The sequence below is a fragment of the Anopheles ziemanni genome, chromosome X (genome assembly GCF_943734765.1).
Source record: "Anopheles ziemanni chromosome X, idAnoZiCoDA_A2_x.2, whole genome shotgun sequence".
NCBI classification, from domain to species: domain Eukaryota; kingdom Metazoa; phylum Arthropoda; class Insecta; order Diptera; family Culicidae; genus Anopheles; species Anopheles ziemanni.
Window position 1 is genome coordinate 4,498,317 of NC_080707.1, and position 19,486 is coordinate 4,517,802.

At 50.0% G+C, this 19,486-nt stretch overlaps 3 protein-coding genes across 3 annotated transcripts; 2 read left to right on the forward strand and 1 right to left on the reverse strand.

The window, feature by feature from the left end:
- Positions 1-7,678: 7,678 nt before the first annotated feature.
- LOC131290606 (cholesterol 7-desaturase nvd) lies at positions 7,679-9,271 on the forward strand. The gene is made up of 4 exons (XM_058319767.1): positions 7,679-7,882; positions 7,969-8,678; positions 8,753-9,044; positions 9,110-9,271. The coding sequence occupies exons 1-4, from the start codon at positions 7,679-7,681 to the stop codon at positions 9,269-9,271; spliced, it is 1,368 nt and encodes a 455-aa protein (XP_058175750.1).
- Positions 9,272-11,186: 1,915 nt separating this feature from the next.
- Positions 11,187-13,231, forward strand: LOC131290453 (xaa-Pro aminopeptidase ApepP). Its single transcript, XM_058319602.1, has 3 exons — positions 11,187-12,436; positions 12,514-12,821; positions 12,891-13,231. Exons 1-3 carry the CDS (start codon positions 11,196-11,198, stop codon positions 13,181-13,183), a joined length of 1,842 nt encoding a protein of 613 aa, XP_058175585.1. The 5' UTR covers positions 11,187-11,195; the 3' UTR covers positions 13,184-13,231.
- Positions 13,232-13,889: 658 nt separating this feature from the next.
- On the reverse strand, positions 13,890-15,079 carry LOC131290810 (protein LST8 homolog). The gene is made up of 3 exons (XM_058319987.1): positions 14,938-15,079; positions 14,148-14,871; positions 13,890-14,087 (listed from the first exon to the last, which is right to left on the reverse strand). The coding sequence occupies exons 1-3, from the start codon at positions 15,052-15,054 to the stop codon at positions 13,927-13,929; spliced, it is 1,002 nt and encodes a 333-aa protein (XP_058175970.1). The 5' UTR covers positions 15,055-15,079; the 3' UTR covers positions 13,890-13,926.
- Between the last annotated feature and the right edge of the window lie 4,407 nt (positions 15,080-19,486).

A 19,486-nucleotide genomic window follows, 5' to 3' on the forward strand; every position in this document is an offset into this window, starting at 1 on the left:
TCGAGGAGCACGAAATTGGGCCACTTTCTCGGTTTACGCAACCAGCCACGCCTGACGAGCAGCGTACAGTCACCGGAATGCAATGCAAGAAATGTCGGTCCTGTTGAACCTCTGAAAGAGGATCATACTTGAAATCTACTAATTAGGGAAGCTCTACAAGACCCCCTCGGATACAGGTAGAACAGTTCTAAACAACGTTTTGGTATGCTGAGTTCCACAGCCACGTTGAACGAATCGCTTAACCTTTGTCAGCTTTTCTTGTATTTGCTACATCCTGTTTGGAGAGTTTTCCAGACAGTGTGCCTTATTTTATATAAGGAGTTGATTGTCCAAAACCAAATTGCTATCTTTCATGCGTTTGTTACAACCAAGTAGAGTTGACGATACAATACAGGCAAGTCACTTGCACGACCTCTTATTACTCAACTGACGTAGACCTAGGCTACCATCTCTGATTGCCTAGATCGGTCCAGAAAACCAGTCAAGTTGAGTGCCCAATGCTACTGCTATTGCCCGGAATCGCGCTTACACTATGCAGCCCACTCAGTCGAAGTACGATGCATGCACAATTTCACAATATTAGAAATGTTGCACCTTATGCATGGGTGAAAGTGATTCTTCTCCTTACGCGTCATACACGGTGCCAGAGGGAAACGGAGCAATGTTATGGATCCTTTTATTTTTGTTTTCTTTTTTGATCCCTACACTAACTACCTGCTACGAATTAGGTTGTGTTTTTGATTTGTTCTCTTTTTCATCTTGTTTGTTTGTTTGTTTGTTTGTTTGTTTTCGTTGTTTTTGGGAATAGTAGGAACGCTGGTCTCGATTAAGGTCAGCGAGCGCGCAAAACCCCGATGTGGTCTAGTTCGCTTGGAAATATTATGTTACGGTGTTGTTATTTTTTGTTTTGGTTTAGTTATAATTATTTCGCGTTCGTCAGTTTCTCCAGCGATTTGTTTGTCGAATGGCGGACAGCGCCGGCAGATATCTAGATAACCGGGCATGAACCAGGTCGGGCTGGAGTTCACCGCCAGATGAATCACGCGCAAAAGCTCGGCCCTCGGGAGGATGCCGGTGGTGGAAACGCCGAACTGCCGGGGATGTACGCTAACGGTAGTGCAGCCAACCGAACAGCCAGGTCGATGGACAACCCGCTCGCCGCTTACTGCGGTTTGTGAAACCGTTACGCGAAATTCCACCGTGGAAAATTCGCCCGCCTATCAATCTCCGAAACTCGACCATACAACCGCACTGACAGGCGTAACCGCCGCGCGGTGGGTAAAGGCTACGGCAGGGCGAGCAGGCAGGGCGGGAAGCGGTCGAAAGAAATGAGTGACAGTCCTGCGCCGCGGAATCCCGGGTCCGCTCAAGGTCCAAATGCACCGGGTGGAGTGCCGTGGGCTCGGGGCGACACTTTGACAGCTAACAAGACCGAAAGTTTTGCAACTGTAGCATACAGCGAACAGGGTCGATAAAAGCATCCAGATTGGCTAAAGGCAAACCGCAGCGGTCGGTGATACACCGTTAGCTCGGCCATTGGTTCAGTGTCGTGAAAGCTGGGCTGTTGTTTTGTTTTTAAATGTTTGTAGTGGTTGAACTGTGCTCTATGGGGCGCCACATTTGACCCAAATCAATTTCGTGAGAGGTACGCAGCAACGCCGTCGCGAGCCGGAAGCTGTTACTTCCGCCAGATTGTTGTAGATACTTTCTAGAGGGAAGAACAGAGCTGACAGAGATGTACAACAAATATCTTTGGCCTTTTGGTAAGGTTTTCACCTCTTCTGATGAACCACACTCATCGTGTTCGATTGAATGTGGAACTTATAGTATCAGATCGTTCGGCCTGAGAAGGCGCAATCATTTTCATTTATTTTATTCCTTTTCTGATTCAACTCACCAGCGAGATGGGAAGCAAGGCGAAGGGAGTAATCGTGCTCTTCAGCTCAAATCAGGAAAACAATTCAACTGAGATTCGCCTCCCGGTGCGTATAGCTGAAGCAACCTTCGTGCGTATAGTTAAATCCACCTCTAGTAAAAGTGCTGGAGATAGCGAACGAGAGCGAGATAATTGAAGCAGCTGCGAGAACGAGAGAAGAAGTAATTGTAAGAGTGAGGGGCAACAAAGAGAAGTGGACATCCTAGGGAAAGACAGAGAGACAGTAGACGGTTGTTGGCGAAAGGGTACCGGCAACAAAACAGTCCGGATTCGGGCTCGACCGTTGCCCGTATGCTCATTAGTGGCGACCTCAGTCACGTGATTGTTTGTTGGGAAATTTTAAGGAATTCGAATGATTCCGTAACCGTTAGCTGGACCATTGACCCTGGCCTGGGTTTTTGGGGGTGCATCAGAAGTAAACAATCTTCGCTTATGCAAACTGACAACCACGAGCCGGAATCGGAGTCGGAAGCGCCTCCCCGACTGGTATGTTGTTTTGGTTTTTGTTTTTCCTTTGGGTGATGTTCGGCGGGCGTCGGTTTCCGTTAGTTTTTATTACCCGAGGTTTCGACTTTGCGTGTTAGTTTTGTGGGTTTTGTTTTGACTCTGGCTTCAATACAAACTGCAACATGCGCCACCGAGGTACGTCACCATGCGCCACCCTGACACCCCATGCGTTCCCCAACATGACACCAGGAGAGTTTATGTCGGCAACCTAAAACCTCGCACGCATTCAGCTTACGGTGACGTCCGTTCTGCTGGCGCTCAGCCCCACTGCTGAAAGTGAATACTGCGCACCGACTCCGTACAGCGATAGCGTCCGGGCGTCATGTCTTTGCTATCGCAGCGCCCATAAATGGTACCCACGCTGAAGGGATAACGGAGGAGGCTGTGTTTGGGGGAAGGGGATCGTCACACAACCGTGCCACGTGCGGGTCTCTAACATTGAACTTGACTCTCACTTTAGTGGTGCGTCCGTTTTCTATATTACGCATGTGCTCTCAAAGCCAGCATCGGACATGCGTGTTGGGTGTTCGATTGCTTTAACCTGATAGGACGTTTATGGGGATTTACCGATAACTTAGGCTATCACACATCTCACACACACTCCAGATTTGTCGAACTCCTGATGACTTGGAAAGGAACATTAGCGGTAGTCAGCTTTCTCGACCTGACCCGTCAAATCCTCATACAAAAAGAAAACAACGTATGGAAGCTAGTTGAGAACTTGTTTACTTTTTTGTATGGGCTATTGACATAACCTCAATCATTTCCAGAACGCATCGCAAAACCTGGCTACGCATGTCAGTCAGCTTTCGCAGATTTCTGGTACGCACCAAGTACCAAGGTGAAGGGTGCCCCCTATCCCACGAATCATGTCCTCCACCACTCCCCCTCCCTCGTCTATTCGCTGCAGAATGGTTTATGCACAGGGCAGACCAAAGTACCGTAACAAACGCCATGCTCCACCCTGCACGTTCGCCCTCGAGACCTAATCCAGGCTTGAAACAGTCTTAGCCCGCCGCTTTCCCTATCACCTACGCTGAAACCATCCCCCTTCCCCCCCAACGGTTTTGAAGAACAGAACGTGATGGGAAAAACAGGCTGGCAAAAATGTAAAATCACCAACAATCTTCAAAACATAGGACAACGTAACGGAACAGATGAATGGTTTTTTTTAAAACTATCAGAGTACTAGAACTTTATGGAGGAAGAGATGCGAAGGGTGCTCCTGAGGGTTCTGCCAATTCTGACTCGCTAGCGTTTTCTCACTTACTCGATCTTGCTGAAGAGATGATTTGTTTTTTTGTATCTGTTCCCCCCTACCACGTCACTTTTCCCCACCCCCAGAACCGTGATCGGAATCCGCGTGCCTGACTTTGTGCCGTGCTGCAAAGTTTATGTGCGGGGTTTTTGATTGTTATTTTATGTTATGTGATTGTTTTGTTCTTTCTCCTTTGCGTTTGTTGTTTTTTTTTTATTATTTCGTATGTTTTTTTCGTTTTATTGTTATTATTTTGCTACGGTTGTTGCGGCGATTAATAAGCTCGCGCGCGCGCGCGCGCGCCTCGGGAGAAATTGGCGCAACTGACGTTTCGGGGCGGGTGAGCGCAGAAAACCGGCCGCGCAAAGCGAAATTGGAAAGAAACGAAGAAAGGAGAAGAACGCACGCAAAGGAAAATGAACGTTAGGCCGTGGGACGTCGGACGCCAAGGGGGTTTTGAGAGAAGGGCTTCAACAGGCATCATCGGAACGGGATCGAAAGGGAAGTTTTGCTTTCATTGCCACGTACGATTACCGCTAGCACCGCTTGATTTCGTGATGGTGGTGGTGGCTGGAAGAAAGCAACGCTAAAAGAACGGACCTGGGAAGCCTCACCGAAATGTTCTCGCAGAAGAACCGGAGCCGGAGCCGGAGAAAGGAACGCCTCGGTTATGTGTTCATTTATTTTTCGTTTCGTGACCGAAGTAAAATGAGTAGCGGGGGTCGCGAGCATGCACGGTTGGAAGGGAGCGGTCGGCTACGGGCTTGGGCGGCCAATATTGGCTAGGTTTTTGAACCTTCCGCGTCCCAGAAGTAGGTTATTGCGTTCTGGATTTTTCTCACGCCGGATGCATCGCCACGGACAGGCTTTGGGCCCAACCTGGAGGCAGCGGGGCGGACCCGAGGGGGGGGGCGGGAGAATGTCCAAAAGAGAAACAAACGGTTGCGCCGGATGACGAAATAGAAATCGCCGCTCGGGCGTCGGAGAAGAACTAACTAGCGTTAGATTTTTATTAAAACGCAAACCTTAAATGGCGGACTATCAGGAGGCTCTCTCAGATATTGATCTAGATAATCGAACGTTCGTTAATTGTTTATAGCGAAGATCCGTAAGGTAATCCCTAAGACGAGTACTGAAGAGTTTTTAACCTAAATTGAACGTGGTTCGCTAGAACTGTAGACGCTCGTGACCTGGATTCTTTCACAAAGATGTCACGGGTGGCAAAGGGCTCTGTTCGCCGCGTGTATGTTAATTTTAGGCAGTTCTGGTATTTTCTGACTCGTCAGTATCACCGCGAAGTGACGTAACGCACACTGGTTACACGCTGGATAGCCTCCACTTTTTTATCCATTCGTCAGAAAAGGGACATCAAAGAGCAACGTTTTTATCTGAAATGAACCATCTCCAAAATGGCCTTCAAATATGCGGAACTCATCAGAACTGTGGTGAAATTCCTTGCCAAGCGCGTTCTTACATACAACGGTGTAACGCAGGGGTGTCAAACAAGCGGCCAGCATCTCCTTCGAAACAATCTATGGAAAGTTTGGATCCTTGAGTATTGGCTGTCGTTTAAATAATAAAAATATTTTCTGAATGTCGTTTCACACACTGTAATGTTCATATGTGCAAGAGGACTGAACCACTGTCAACATAGACAATTTCTATAAGAAAGTGATACTCACCTTTGATCCACATCACGCCAACTTATTTTATACCGAGTTTTGGATACATGGAAAACAAATCTGACAAACTGCAAGAACATTCTGAATAAAATAACTAATGTGGAGCAATTACAGAACTGTAGTCAAACTTATGTAAATCCAAACTAAGATCATGAATAACTAACGATAATTTGAATGATTCGTTGATGGTTCTAAACCGCTAATATAAAGTTGGATATAGATGAATGTAAATTTGTAACATGACATACATTTTAGGCAACATAATATAAACAAATGTAAAAGTGTTAACCATGATTGACGGGTAAGTGAAATCGTTTTACCCTACACACCAATTTTGTAAGAAAATGTCGCCCGCGAGGTCAAACGAGTTTGCCATCACTGGTGTAACGCTTCCGTGTAGGCCCTGGGAGTTAGGCAACCGGCATAACACGCACTCATCGGCGTATCACACGTCCCTTCTTTGCACGCGACGAGTGAGTTTGCGTCAACCCTCCTTCGGTAACGCAGTGCAGATGCACCAAAGCCGGGCACCGCGTATCTGCAGCGTTCGTTTGGCGATCCAGGACAGACTGCTCAAGCAAGGTGCAAAATGGCCGCCTTGGATAATTCTGGATCGACCGTCGACGTCGACTATGGCAGTCTCCTGTGAGGTAAGGACCGTCCCGATACGCTCTGCTCCCCACACTTTCTCGGCCTCGGATGAGAAGCGGATGATACAGATGACACTCATTACGGTTACGTTATCACGGCTCCTCCCCCCCCCCCCCCCCCCCCCGTTCCTATTATCAATCAATCCCGATAAGCTCGCTCCCATAGGCACAGCGATATCTGCCGCGCTCGTGCCCCACTCCATCCCGGGCGAGCTGCACTGACCTTCGCGCAACACGATCTCCCGAAAAACGTCAAACGTGCAGGTGTTCCAGCTCGCGCACTGCGGGCATGGTTGTTTGGAGTACGGGTTATCGGCATGACGAACGCAAAACTGCGCTCGCCACGGTCGGTTCGATTCTGCGGCGGCGGGGGGAATCGAAATTGTCGACCGGTGAGATGGCGGAATTATGAAACTCGAAGTCACACGACGTCGGACGCGATGCGGCCTGCAATCGCATCCGCTGAGACATCTCGATGTCGAAAGGCTTGGCGCACGAGAAGATGGCTCACGGTCGCATCAGCAGGCAGCTACCGCTACCGTCAACTATCAATCGTCCATTGAGGGCCGCCGTGATTAAAACTTCCGGCGGAAGAACGTCGAGCTGCGTTATCTATATGTCGAATTTCACCTCTTCCACTATCTTGCATATCGTCGCCGCTTTTTTTGCAACGAAATGAACCGATGAGTAATCTCTAGTTCGCCCTATCTAAGCACCTTTTGGGGCAGGCTGCTTAGGGTAAGCTTCGCGTTCATTCGAACCACTGTGCGCGATACGTGAGCTCGTACAGGGAGTCCCAGTAGTGCTTGAGGCGTACCCTGCTCAGGACGCACGAGCTCGAGACGTAGTGTTTTCGCGTAAGTTCAACGACGTGCGTTTACCATATAGGGCAGGATTTCCGTGGAGTCGCAAGGAGTCGCGATGCGAGGCGTTTCTTCTCGGTGCAATTGATTCAGCTATTTACATTCGGCAGCCTCGGAGCTGTCGGCGAACACCATCTCGTGAATTAAGTCACCGGACCGCCCTTATTACCGGGGTGACTTTGACGCCAATGCCCTGATTCTAGGCGTTGGATCGAACTGATCTATATTCGGTTGTTTGTTTTTTTTGGTTTTTTGGGTACCCCGTCCCCGTCGGCCATAGCACAGCCGGCGGGCCTGCCACCCTTAGGATGGGTGGATGAAGTGACGAGATCGAAAAAACGGGTCTTCTTTGCCTTCCAGCCTTCATCCGGCAAATATAATTCATTTGGTTCTGATTTGTTGTTGCCTCCATCCTTGTTCTCGTCGGTTTTCTCGTGCCTTTCCACGCCGCGGTTCGTGTTTTAATTTCTGCCTCCTCTCCCCTACTGGGGATTGCCCCATTCGTCGTAACCTCAGCCTTCAACAAGGCTACTGGATGGTTAAAGTACAAATTTTGGTTTCTCCTACACACAACACCTCCTACCGCGCAGGAACGTACGGACGTGGCGGAACGGAAACGCCCGGGCGGGAGTCGATCGAGGAACAGGGAGACGCGTCGAGTTTCGTTGCTGCTGCTACCATTTGCCGGACGTACGCTGTCCGGTCCGGACATACAGCAGAGAGTCTACGTTTGGGAGTGCGCGTGGTTCAAGCAATCAGTCGAGTCGACAAGCCCGAACGCGATGGAGTTGAACGCCTTGTCGAGCTGGATGGAGCAACAGTTGCGCGTGCTGCCGGGAATGGCGACCAATGGGACGCTCGAGGAGCTGCTCCTGGACACACTGATCGAGTGGCCCTGGACGCCGGCATTCTGGCTCGGTGCGCTGGCGCTCACCGTCTGCTACGGTCTCTACCTGTTCTACTACCACGCGATGGTTTGGAAGCGCGTAAGTTTCGAGGTCGTCACCTCACGGCTCCATTTCTGCGCGCCAGTCAGCCGCTCAACCAATCCTTTCCTCAATCAAATCATCAGGACCTCACCGAGATCGGCTACAATCATATCCTGGACGCGGCCCGCATTGGCAAGAGCGACCGGAAGCGTGTCGACATCGTGAACCGGGCGCGTCGACAGCGCAAGATCGGGTCCCGGCTGCCGCCACCCTACCCGAACGGCTGGTTCTCGGTGCTGGAGTCGGAGGAGCTAGCGCCGGGCGAGGCGAAGAGCGTCGACTGCCTCGGCCAGAACCTGGTCGTCTTTCGGACGCACACCGGCGAGGTGAACGTGCTCGATGCGTACTGTCCGCATCTGGGCGCTAACCTGGGCGTCGGTGGAATCGTCCGAGGCGACTGCATCGAGTGTCCGTTCCACCACTGGACGTTCAGTGGACGCGACGGGCAGTGCACCAACATCCCGTACAGCCGGTCGGGGACGGTGCCGAAGGTGGCCAAGCTGCGCAAGTGGGTGTCGCGTGAGGTGAACGGGTTCATCTTCGTTTGGCACCACGTCGACGCCGATGCCGAGCCGTGGTCGTTCAACGTGGTGCAGGAGATCGAGGACGGCCGGTGGGTGTACTACGGCAAGAACGACTTCCTGGTGAACTGCCACATCCAGGACGTGCCGGAGAACGGCGCCGACGTGGCCCATCTGGCCGCCGTGCACGGACCCAACATGCTGTCCGGCAGCGACATCCGCTACTCGCGCGCCGCCTGGGCCGACTTTGGCATGCACTCGTGGCTCGCCAGGTAGGTAGTGCGTACTCAGCACCGTGGCGCTAAGTCGACTAACCCTCTAACTAACTTTCTCACGCCCTGGCTAGCTGGAAAGCACCCGAGGATGGTGAGGCGTCGCACGTCGCCACCATGGACCTGGTGCACTCCTTCCGAATCTTCAACAAACTCGAGGTCGGCAAGATCGACGTCCGCGCGTTCCAGATTGGGCCCGGGTACGTGCAGCTCATGATGAACCACGGCATGGGACCGTTCGTGGTGCTCCAGACGGTAACACCGATCGAGCCGCTCGTGCAGAGAGTCATTCACCGCTTCTACGCACCGCGCAACGCGTGGAATGCCATCTTCCAGAAGTTTGCCATCTGGGCCGAGAGTGTCATGGTGGGTTCTGGTTTGCTGTCTACGCCAAGCATCTCCTTTCACCTGTAACCCTTACCCTCTTGCAGTTCGAGCGGGACATGATGGTGTGGAACCACAAGCAGTTCATCGACAACCCACTGCTGATCAAGGAGGACCGTCTCATCAAAGCGTACCGGAAGTGGTACAGTCAGTTCTACTCCGAAAACAGCGTCAGCTTCGTGATGGCCAAAGAAAAACTCGACTGGTGAAAACCCACATTCCCGGGCAGCCTACTGCCATGCATCCTCGCGTTGACGTTACCTTTGAGGGCTGTTTGGTGATGTAAGTCCATGCTGAAGATTCGAACGTATACCATTCGGTGGCAAGACACCCGTTATGTACTTATATTACACTTCCAAGTGTTGAATCTTGCTCTATTTCTACGACCTTACACACTGCTTGTTTGGTCGTACGCTTCTAAACAGTAAACTTTAACTATATGTCATAAGCTTAGGTTAATCGAAATCGGGAATAAACCACAATCATAACTAAACTTGACGTCACCAGTAAACAGGAAATAGTTACATCTGAAATCGTTTCCAAATCGTTTGTAGCGCCACAATAACGCATGATTGTTATCTAAACAAATCGCCTATCGGTGTTGTGTATGAGTTTAGCACGTGCAGTTTCAAACGGGAGATAAATGATGATATTTCCAAACGAAAATCTATCCAATCCGGTGTAACAGGAAGCAAACGTTGGATTTTCAATCAGGCATTGTTTAATAAAGTAAAGATTTTGAAATATTGATTGTCCATTGTACATTGAGTGGCCTTCAATTTGTGTTGAGATAGTGCACCCTCGGAAGACCGAACACATATCAAACATGGGAAGTATGTTGAACGAAAACAAAGGTGATGTACTATAGGATACAAGCGCTTAGCTATCGGGAGTTCCTTCTTCTGCCTAACTGGGATTCAAGAGTCAGAAAAATCCCAGCTGTCACACATCTGAGTCAATCCAACGAACCACGAGTTCTTGTGATCTGATAAACGAAAGGAGTTATCCCTCCCGTGGGCGGCGGGTAGACATATGGCTATTACAGCCGGTCCTAAAGGACGAGCCGCTTCATATGAGTTCGGATAGAGTCGGTACGCCTCTGATTACGAGTAAGGGAACAAATTGTTCGACTTAGCGTAGGAGGATATACCCCGACTCGCATAATAGAAGTAGAAGAAGGACAAAGTTCCTTTCTTCACCCATTTCCGGCTTATCTTTTGTTCGTGAAGAAGCATTATTACTCCACAATACTCACTAAGCATTAGGTAGAAATGCTAGAACGAACATATTTCACATCTTCATGAGCAACAACTCTTTCAAACTAAAGTTTACAACCTAAAAAATAGACACTTGTTCACAAAAAAATGTTTACCAGCGATCAAACACATGTACCACGCAGATAATTTAAATTCGGTGTACTTTGTTTACAATTTCTATGAGAATAAAAATATAAAACTCCTGCGCAATAATCGTTTTATTGTCGCCCACTTTTAATGGTATTTCAGCAAGGAGCAGTTTAGTAACGGTCGTTTCATATGACCCACGGATTGTAACTGGTTACACCATGTAACGCGTGAAACGTTTCACCCGGTTTCGGAAATATGTCATCCGTGGACAGATGGCAACGTACAGCTCGCACAAGTGTCAACGAAAGCGAAAACACACAAGGTGCATACGCCAAACACAAGAAGGGAAACGGGAACGTCATTGTTGTTCTCTAGTTCGTAAACAAAGATCAGCCAGCAGCCTGCCTTATCGTTTCTCTTGATCCACCCCGGGGCGAATCACCAATCAGCGAATCACAGCGTTCGAGGGCGAGCGGGGTAGCCTAGCCAGGTAGGTCGGCGAACGGTGGTCGCCTTGGAATGCCCCATCTGTTTGAGGTGGCGGGCGGTAGATAAGATAGTGCATAATAGAACAATTGTTGAGGGTAATCCATCACATCAGCAAGTGGCTGTAAAGGCGGGCCTGGTGACGGGAAGATACAACCGTTGGGCCCCCGATGAGCAGCGAGTGCTCGTCAACAGGGCGTATCAGCCTGTAGTTTGCCCCGTGCCACCCGCTATGACTGATCGCAGTGCGCTACCTTTGTCTTCTCCCCTTTCCGGTGGTTCTGGCGAGCCAGCGAGCATCATGAAACCGACCGGTAATGTGCTGGTCGCGCTGCGAAACCTGATGAAGAGCCTGCCCAACAACCTCGGCTCGATCAGCGCGTACATCATCCCGTCGAACGATGCGCACCAGAGTGAGTATTTGGCCGCGTGCGACGAGCGGCGCGCGTTCGTGTCCGGGTTCGATGGTAGCGCGGGCACGGCGGTGGTGACGGAGCAGGAGGCCCTGCTGTGGACGGACGGGCGCTACTACCAGCAGGCCACCAACCAGATGGACGCCAATTGGACGCTGATGAAGGACGGCCTGCCCACCACGCCGTCGATCGACGCCTGGCTCGCCAAGACGCTCCAGCCCGGCTCGAAGGTGGGCGTCGATGCGAACCTCATCACGGCCGCCGCCTGGACCGGCCTGCAGTCGTCGCTGCGGACTGCCGGCTGCACCCTGCTGCCCGTTGCGCCCAACCTGGTCGACCTGCTGTGGACGGAGCGACCGGCCGTACCGCACAACCCGCTGCTGCCGCTGGCAACCTCCCGGACCGGCTGCACCGTGGCCGACAAGCTGGCGATCGTGCGCGAGAAGATGGCCGACAGGCGAGCCTCGGTGCTGGTGGTGAGCGCGCTGGACGAGATCGCCTACCTGCTCAATCTGCGCGGCAGCGACATCGACTACAATCCCGTCTTCTTCTCGTACGTCATCGTCACGCCCGACGCGCTCCATCTGTTTATCGATGCCGCGCAGATGCACCCGGCGGTGGAGGAGCACTTCCGCGCCAACGGCGTGTCGGTGGACGTGCGGCCGTACGCGGACGTGCAGACGATGCTGGCGCGGCTGGCCGAGCCCACGCCGGACGGTGCGCCGCTCGTGTGGATCAGCTCCGGCTCGAGCTACGCGCTGGCCGCGCTCGTACCCGAGGAGCGCCGGCTGAACGACATCACGCCCATCAACCTCATGAAGGCGGTCAAGAACGACACGGAGGCGGCCGGCATGATCGCGTGTCACATCCGCGACGGTGTCGCTCTCTGCCAATACTTTGCGTGGCTCGAGCGATGCATCCGCGACGGCACGCCGGTGGACGAGATCAGCGGGGCCGACCACCTGGAGCAGCTCCGCAGCCGGCAGGCGGACTACAAGGGGCTCAGCTTCACGACGATCAGCGCGTCCGGCCCGAACGGTTCCATCATCCACTATCATCCGCTGCCGGAAACGAACCGCCCGATCACCGACCACGAGCTCTACCTTTGCGACTCCGGCGCTCAGTATCTGTACGTTCTCTGTGTGTGACCTTTGCCCGTGTTGGTCTCTGCTCAATTTCGTGCCCCCTTCTTTTTCCTTCTTCCAGCGATGGCACGACGGACGTCACGCGCACGCTGCACTTCGGAAAGCCCACCGCGGAGGAGATTCGCGCGTTCACGCACGTGCTCAAGGGCCAGATTGCGCTCGGGACGGCCGTGTTTCCGCGCAAGACCAAGGGCCAGTTTCTGGACACGATCGCCCGCAAGGCGCTGTGGGATTTCGGGCTCGACTACGGTCACGGAACCGGTCACGGCATCGGCCACTTCCTGAACGTGCACGAGGGCCCGATGGGCATCGGCGTCCGGCTGATGCCGAACGATCCCGGTTTGGAGGAGAACATGTTCCTCTCGAACGGTGCGTGGGAGATGACGAACGCCTGAATCACACACAATGACACACACCATCTCTCTCTCTCGCTTGCAGAACCCGGCTACTACAAGCGCGACCAGTTCGGCATCCGCATCGAGGACATCGTGCAGGTGGTGACGGCCAACGTCGGTACCAACTTCGATGGGCGCGGCGCGCTCACGTTCCGCACCATCACCATGTGCCCGATTCAGACGCGCCTGATCGACGTGAGCCTGCTGACGGCTAAGGAGCGCGACCAGCTGAACGCCTACCATCGGATCGTGCGCGAAACGCTGACGCCGCTGCTGCGCGACCTGCAAGACACCGAAACGCTGGCCTGGCTGGAACGGGAAACGGCGGCCATCTAGCGCCCGCAACCCTAGAGCGATTTTCCACTTTTTCTAGCTTTTTGTTTTGTACCGGCACCGGCGTAACCCGGGGCCCGTTTTCGATCATTTTTCCTCCCAGAAGGTTTGGTCGACTCATCCTTCTGCGTGCGTCAGTTCTCTCGTGGAAAAGTTAATGCTATCCTGGTGGTGAACACCACTTTCTGCGCCATTTCGAAAAATCGAACAAAAGAAAGAAATGTTTGTATGAACCAAAATAGACAAGAAAAAGCATAACACCAAACTGAAGTGTACGGATTTTAAACTAGTTGGGAGAGAACTGTTATCCTTTTATGCTTGTCAATATCATTTGCATTCTTCATTAACAAATTGATATTCATGTCAAGAATCATTTGATTGTGTGAGATGAAACTTCCTTTTTCAGGTATCGATATTGGTTGGAAAGCTACAACTTATGACAAGTGAAGGCGCTTTTCCACTTCCTCATTGGTTTTCAGTGTTTCGTGTGGTCGTTCTACAATAGGAATAACAAATAAGCTGTTGATTAGAGAAACATTTTCACGACATTCAGTTAGGTACAAAATAAAACACCGATGACGAGTAATGGATTTGATGAGTGTATTGATTTAACCGGCCTGTTTTTTTAGCGTTCGAATGTGGCATATTTCGAATCGCTCGGGGCATATTTCACAGCATTTTTATTTGTAACGGTTTGTTTTTTAGCGAGTATCTCGTTTGCGAGCCGATCTAAGCCGCCAAATTGGCTAATGGGTGGAGGACAAACCGAGGCCGCTTTCCGTCGCCGGCGTGTCGATGCGTTCGTCGCGGAACGCGAGCGCGGTCACTGCCTTCGAGTGGCCATTGTACTCCCGTTCGATCGTTTTGGTGTCGATGCGCCAGAGTCGCGGCGTGTGGTCCGATGAAGCTGGAAAGAAACAGGGGAGATGAGTAAGTGCGTGGTGCGGTTGAGAGTTTTCCCGCTTACCCGTAAAGAGGTACTTCGAGTCGTTGTTAAAGATGGCGTCCCACATCCAGAAGCGCTCGATGCGCAGTTCGGCGTGGAGTGCCCAGGTGTCGGTGCGGTAGATGCGGGCCGTGCTGCCGCCGGAGCACGTCACCAGCATGCTCGAGTCGGGGCTGAAGCGGCACCGCAGGCCGTACTTCTCGTGTGCCGGGATCTTCAGCTTCGCTTCCGGTCGCGTCAGCTGCGTGTCCGCCTCGCCGACCCCGCCAGCGCTCGAGCTGCTGAGTGTCCAGACGAAGCAGTTGCCCTTGTTGTTGACCGCGGCCATGTACGTGCCGTTCGGGCTGACCGCCACGTCCTGGATCGAGCACTCCACCTCCGGCAGCAGGTGATCGTGCTGGTCGGACTTGACGTCCCACAGGTAGATGCCGCCGCCCTGGTGCGCCATCAGCAGCTCGACCTGGTTCGGCAGCAGGCAGACCGCATTCACCGGGCTCTGGCAGTCGAAGATGCGCTTGCAGGACGGGTTCGGGGAGCTCATGTCCCAGATGCGCACCTTCCCATCCTCGCCACCGGTGTACATCCACTTGCCGTCCTCCTGGAAACCGACGCTGGTCACGTTTTTCGTCACCCCTTCAAAGTTCACGATCGGGTAGTTGGAGTGCAGATCGTACAGCCGGATGTGCTGGTAGCCGCAGGCGGCCAGCATGTTGCGCTTCGGTGAAATGTCGATCGAGTTCACTTGCTGCAAAGGAAGGGAAGGGCAAACATTAAACCCATGTGTCAGTATCACCCACCGCCAGCTACCTACCGAGTCCGTGTGCTGCATGGTTCGAAGGCAGACGCCGGAGTACGGCTGCCATACTCGTATTGTGTGGTCGTAGCCTCCGCTCACCAGCAGCGGTTCGTTCAACGCATCCGTCGCCATGCCTTCCGTCAACGGATCGTTTTCCTGTGCTTTATTGGGTTCGAAACAGAACCCCGCCACGGGAACCAGATGCTGTACGCAGATTGGACATCACCAAGCAAGATCAAATCGTTAGCGTTCGCACAATTCGCGTACGGGATTTAAAACTTACCTCTCCGTTGAAGTCCTGTTCGTTCACTATTGCACCGAAAGTTGTTGAAGTTGCAAATCTGTTTTAAACACCACAAAACAAACAACAAATCGCCGCTACCAGAAACAAACGCAATCAACGCAAAGTGTCACTCGAGTGCGCTAGAAAACATGCAGGTCGTAGCCGGTGGCCAACTGTCGCTTATATACACGAGGGTTATAGCAATATATACCAGCTTCCGACCAGTTTACATTTATCGTTCTTGCCTAATGCCACTAGAGGGCGCTGCTGAGCGGTCCTTCGGTAGCATACACCGGATTTCGGTAGGATTTTAATATTAAATACGCATAAGGATGGGTGTTTGGTCCTTGCGCCCACTTTGGAAACCACATCCTTCCCCTGCCGCCCCCCGGTTCACCAACAAACATGTTCAAATACGTTCCAAGTTTAATCATTCAGCCGAGACGCAGACAAGTTGGGTGCAAGGGGAAAATTGCATACAAAGGGCTTGTTTCGGTAATAATCGTTCCGGAAGACTCCTACAAACCCCGCCAAGAGTCCAGCCGGAAGTCACGTGTAGAAGTGGAAAACAAAAAAAAATCAATTACGCAAAGCATATGTGAGTCTACGCAAGAAGAATATATATTTTCCTTTAAAAAGATGTTGCTCGCATGTGCCGCTGCCTTGATCAATGTTTCTCTGTCACTATTCCATTTTCCTTCCATTTGCACCCCTAGCTACATCCACCTCCAGCTTCACCTGTTCACCACATTTGAGAGCCGTCTAACGCCACGTGGTACCTGAACGTCTGTCTGCTATCCTTCCGCTCAAACTGTTCCACTTTGTTCATGGGTGTTCCGTAGGGTTCAGTGTAATGATCGATTTTCTCAGCCCTGCCCTCGTCTCTGTTTCGTATTTATTCTGTCTGTGTTTTGGCGTTCTATTTTAAGCTCCTAATATATGGATTTTGATTGCACGCGCTTGGCGTTCCATGTTTCTTTTTGTGGTGCTTGTTTTTCGTTATTTCTTGTTTGTTTTTAAAATGTTAACATATTCAGTCTTCTTTGGTTAGTGGTAACGGAAAGGAAATCAGCTTCAATCGCTCCCTGGTGCCGTATGCTGCGCCTCTTTTACTTTCGTTTTTTACTTTCCCACCCTGGTGCACAACGTTCCTTCCTGTTGCTGTTTTTACCTTTGAAGTTGTTTTTTTTTTTATTTTTTTGACACTTTGATATCAGTGATCTCAACTTTTCTCCTTTAACTACTACGCTTTCATTGCTCGAACGTCCCTGCGTTCGATCAGCTTACTTTCTCCGTCCATTTCCACCCTTGGCACTTTTGCTGTAGAACCCGTTCGAAACGCTTTTCCAGATTTTGTCAATTTCGTGTTTTGATTTTGAGAGTTTCGTGTCGGTAAGCAAACGGTCTGCTGATTCTGGGAGCTCCCTACCGGTGTCCTGTTTAATGCGTCCAGCGATTAATGGCACCGGATATCAAGGGAAGACATCCCGGAGCTTGCGACGCTGAGAAACAGCTGCATATGAACCACTTTAACCACTTTTTTTAACCTAAACTGACTTTTTGACGAGAAAAGTAAGTGTGATAGCAATAACACGTCGTTGTGTAGTGCCTTAGATTGTCATGTCGCGGATGTGACACCATCTAATCCAAAGTGATTACTATCCCACCTTGGTCTACTCTGCAGTTTGACCACTAAGCAAACTACTGTCATTAAAAACTGAAAAGCAAAATGTTGGGCTGCTTTATACCTGCCGACTAATAAAAAAACAGACAAAGCAATAGCAAAATAGAAGCAGTAATTACTGATGCCAATCGTAAACGAAATAGTTGCATAAATAGGGACAGTAAGTGAAAACCATCCGCAAACGGTTAAATAGATGGCCTACAACGTATGATATATATAATAATACTTACAACACTACATTAAACATAGTAAACGTAGCTGTAACAGTATCGAAAGTCGTTAGTATAAGAAGCTGAACGCCTTCCGGTTGCCGCTTGTTAGTCGCCCTGTTCGTCTCCCGCACGAATGGCCAGTTGCTCCCACCTTCACGTGTTTGTTTTTGTTCACTGCTGTAGCTCAAATGACAAAGGTTTGTGCAAATTATTGCAGCTATCGAACTCACTCCGATGTGGTTTGTTCCCATAAACTGTGCGCGATGCTTGACTAGAGATCGGTTTGTGTCTTTCGAGGGTTCTTTTTTCCAATTTTTCACCTGTTTGGTTTTATGTTCTTGCTGTGTTCTCTTTCCGGAAACTTTCGGTGTTTGTTAATTATTTAGAGTGCTTGTATTATTGCTTCCTTACTACACTTGACAACTCCCGCCTTCAATCGCTTCTTCCGTTCTTGTTCTTCCGAATGCAAAAGACAACTCTTGCAAAACAATGAACGGGACAGTTTGTTCGATAGAGCTTTTGATTGATTATCTGATTTTCACTACAAAAAAAAAAAAACAATTCCTAAACGTAAAACGCGGATGCGATTATTGTATCTTCACCGATCAGTACTTTATTGGTATTTGGCATTTTCATAATTTTGTCGTTTCCTCATATTCATACATACAGGATTTCTTGAAGGGTGTTCATCTCCCTTGTTTGTTGCTTTTAGTGTTTACATCGAACTAGCACTGAACAGCAGTAACACGGAATTAAAACACAATATGACCAGCATTCGCGAGGATAATTTGAAAACGATTCTGTTTGTTAGTTTCGATGGAAGATGGTTTTGTTTTTTGCTGGGCCGGGATTTGGAACAACCGAAATGCCGAATGTTGGCTCTCGGCTCGGCTGCGAATGTTCATTCCGGGCGCCTTAAACTTGCAGAAACATCCTAGAACGATCCTTTCAATCCATAGTAAGCTAGCAGTAAGGCCCCTCTACCCTCTCTCTCTCTCCCCCTCCCAACATTCTTCATCTCTTCTCCAAACCCCAACGGCATTCCGTAGCATTCGAAATGTTAACCGCAGCGTTTCGCCAAGCAATGTTTCCTCTAGACGTAATGTCGACATTTGATCTCTGACAAACGTATTCCTATGTGAGAGCGTGTGTTTGTGTGTGTGGGTGTGTGTATGTATGTGTAGTGTATGTGTGTGTGTGTCAGTGTGTTTGTGTTGTTATTTTTCTCCTTCTTTGTCTCTTGGCCGCATCTCATCTTCACCTTTTTTTTCTCTACTCCTCTACTTTAGACGCAAGCAAAAAGTGAACTACGAAAAAATAAAACAATTTATGGAACTAAAGGCTATTATTCCTGTAATGGTTGATTGTTTATTCTATTTCCCTCATTACTTGTGTTTTTTTTCATGTTTCATCTCGTTTTTCATTGAACGTACGGTCAAAGGACAGAAAAAAAACTATTCATTAAATGCGAACCACTTGTCCTAGCCTAGGTTCTTTTCATCCCTCTTTCTCTCTCTTTCTCTCTCTCTCTCTCTCTCTCTCTCTCTCTCTCTCTATCCCAGTCAGTTGCTCACTTTACAGGGTTTTGCTCTCTACTTCCTTCATACAATTGTAAAAACACTAAAATTGTTCGTTCGCACGTCGTTTGGACCCTTATTAAAGCACGTCACCGTCAATCTGTACTATAAAGTATGCATTTCATTTCCAGTAAACCTTTTACAAACTCCCCCCTCCCCGCTGCTTCTTCTTCCTGCTCTTTAAGCTCCAGCATTTAAGAAATGAGACTGCGGATTTCCACTTCCTGTTTGCCACTCTGCTGCCCTCTTGCACGCAATTTCCCATTTCCGTTTTTCCGCGCTCCGCATGCTCTCCGTATCTACGGTTGGTTTTGTTTTTGTTTTTCGAAATTTTTTTTGTGTATATCCTCTCCGTTTTGCAAAATAAATACGTGTCCTTAACTTACTACTGATTGTTTTTTTCCCTAGCGGCTAAGTTAGTAGATTGTTATCGACGGTGTCCCTACCCTACATGTACAAGTTATATTTTTCGTGTAAACTAGTGATAATAATATAGTTAAGGCGTATGAAAATCATATCCATACGATCCTCCTTGCAGTCGCGTACCGGGTCGTCGCCCTCCGAGGGAGATGCGCGGACTCGTGCATACACACACGCATGTCAATGCAAATATGTATCGCCACCATTCGCCATCGTCGTAACAAAAACTGTACGTTAATGTGTGTATATCATGTTTGCTTATAGGTAGTTGTATGTATAAATAGTACTTCTCTGGTACACACTCTGCCCACCCAAGTAAAACCTCTCCCAACCCATCCGAACCTACCCCATCTATCCCTGCTTTGCCAACGAAAATCAGTGACACAGA

What these genes read in the sequence shown, in the direction of transcription:
- LOC131290606 (XM_058319767.1), top strand. Translation starts at nt 7,679, where the DNA reads ATGGAGTTGAACGCCTTGTCGAGCTGGATGGAGCAACAGTTGCGCGTG. An exon ending in ATGCACTCGTGGCTCGCCAG is followed by an intron (nt 8,679 to 8,752) that starts GTAGGTAGTGCG and finishes CGCCCTGGCTAG; the next exon opens with CTGGAAAGCACCCGAGGATG. An exon ending in TCTGGGCCGAGAGTGTCATG is followed by an intron (nt 9,045 to 9,109) that starts GTGGGTTCTGGT and finishes ACCCTCTTGCAG; the next exon opens with TTCGAGCGGGACATGATGGT.
- LOC131290810 (XM_058319987.1), bottom strand. Translation starts at nt 15,054, where the DNA reads ATGGCGACGGATGCGTTGAACGAACCGCTGCTGGTGAGCGGAGGCTAC. An exon ending in CCATGCAGCACACGGACTCG is followed by an intron (nt 14,872 to 14,937) that starts GTAGGTAGCTGG and finishes CTTCCTTTGCAG; the next exon opens with CAAGTGAACTCGATCGACAT. An exon ending in CTCGAAGTACCTCTTTACGG is followed by an intron (nt 14,088 to 14,147) that starts GTAAGCGGGAAA and finishes GTTTCTTTCCAG; the next exon opens with CTTCATCGGACCACACGCCG.
- LOC131290453 (XM_058319602.1), top strand. Translation starts at nt 11,196, where the DNA reads ATGAAACCGACCGGTAATGTGCTGGTCGCGCTGCGAAACCTGATGAAG. An exon ending in GACTCCGGCGCTCAGTATCT is followed by an intron (nt 12,437 to 12,513) that starts GTACGTTCTCTG and finishes TCCTTCTTCCAG; the next exon opens with CGATGGCACGACGGACGTCA. An exon ending in GAACATGTTCCTCTCGAACG is followed by an intron (nt 12,822 to 12,890) that starts GTGCGTGGGAGA and finishes TCTCGCTTGCAG; the next exon opens with AACCCGGCTACTACAAGCGC.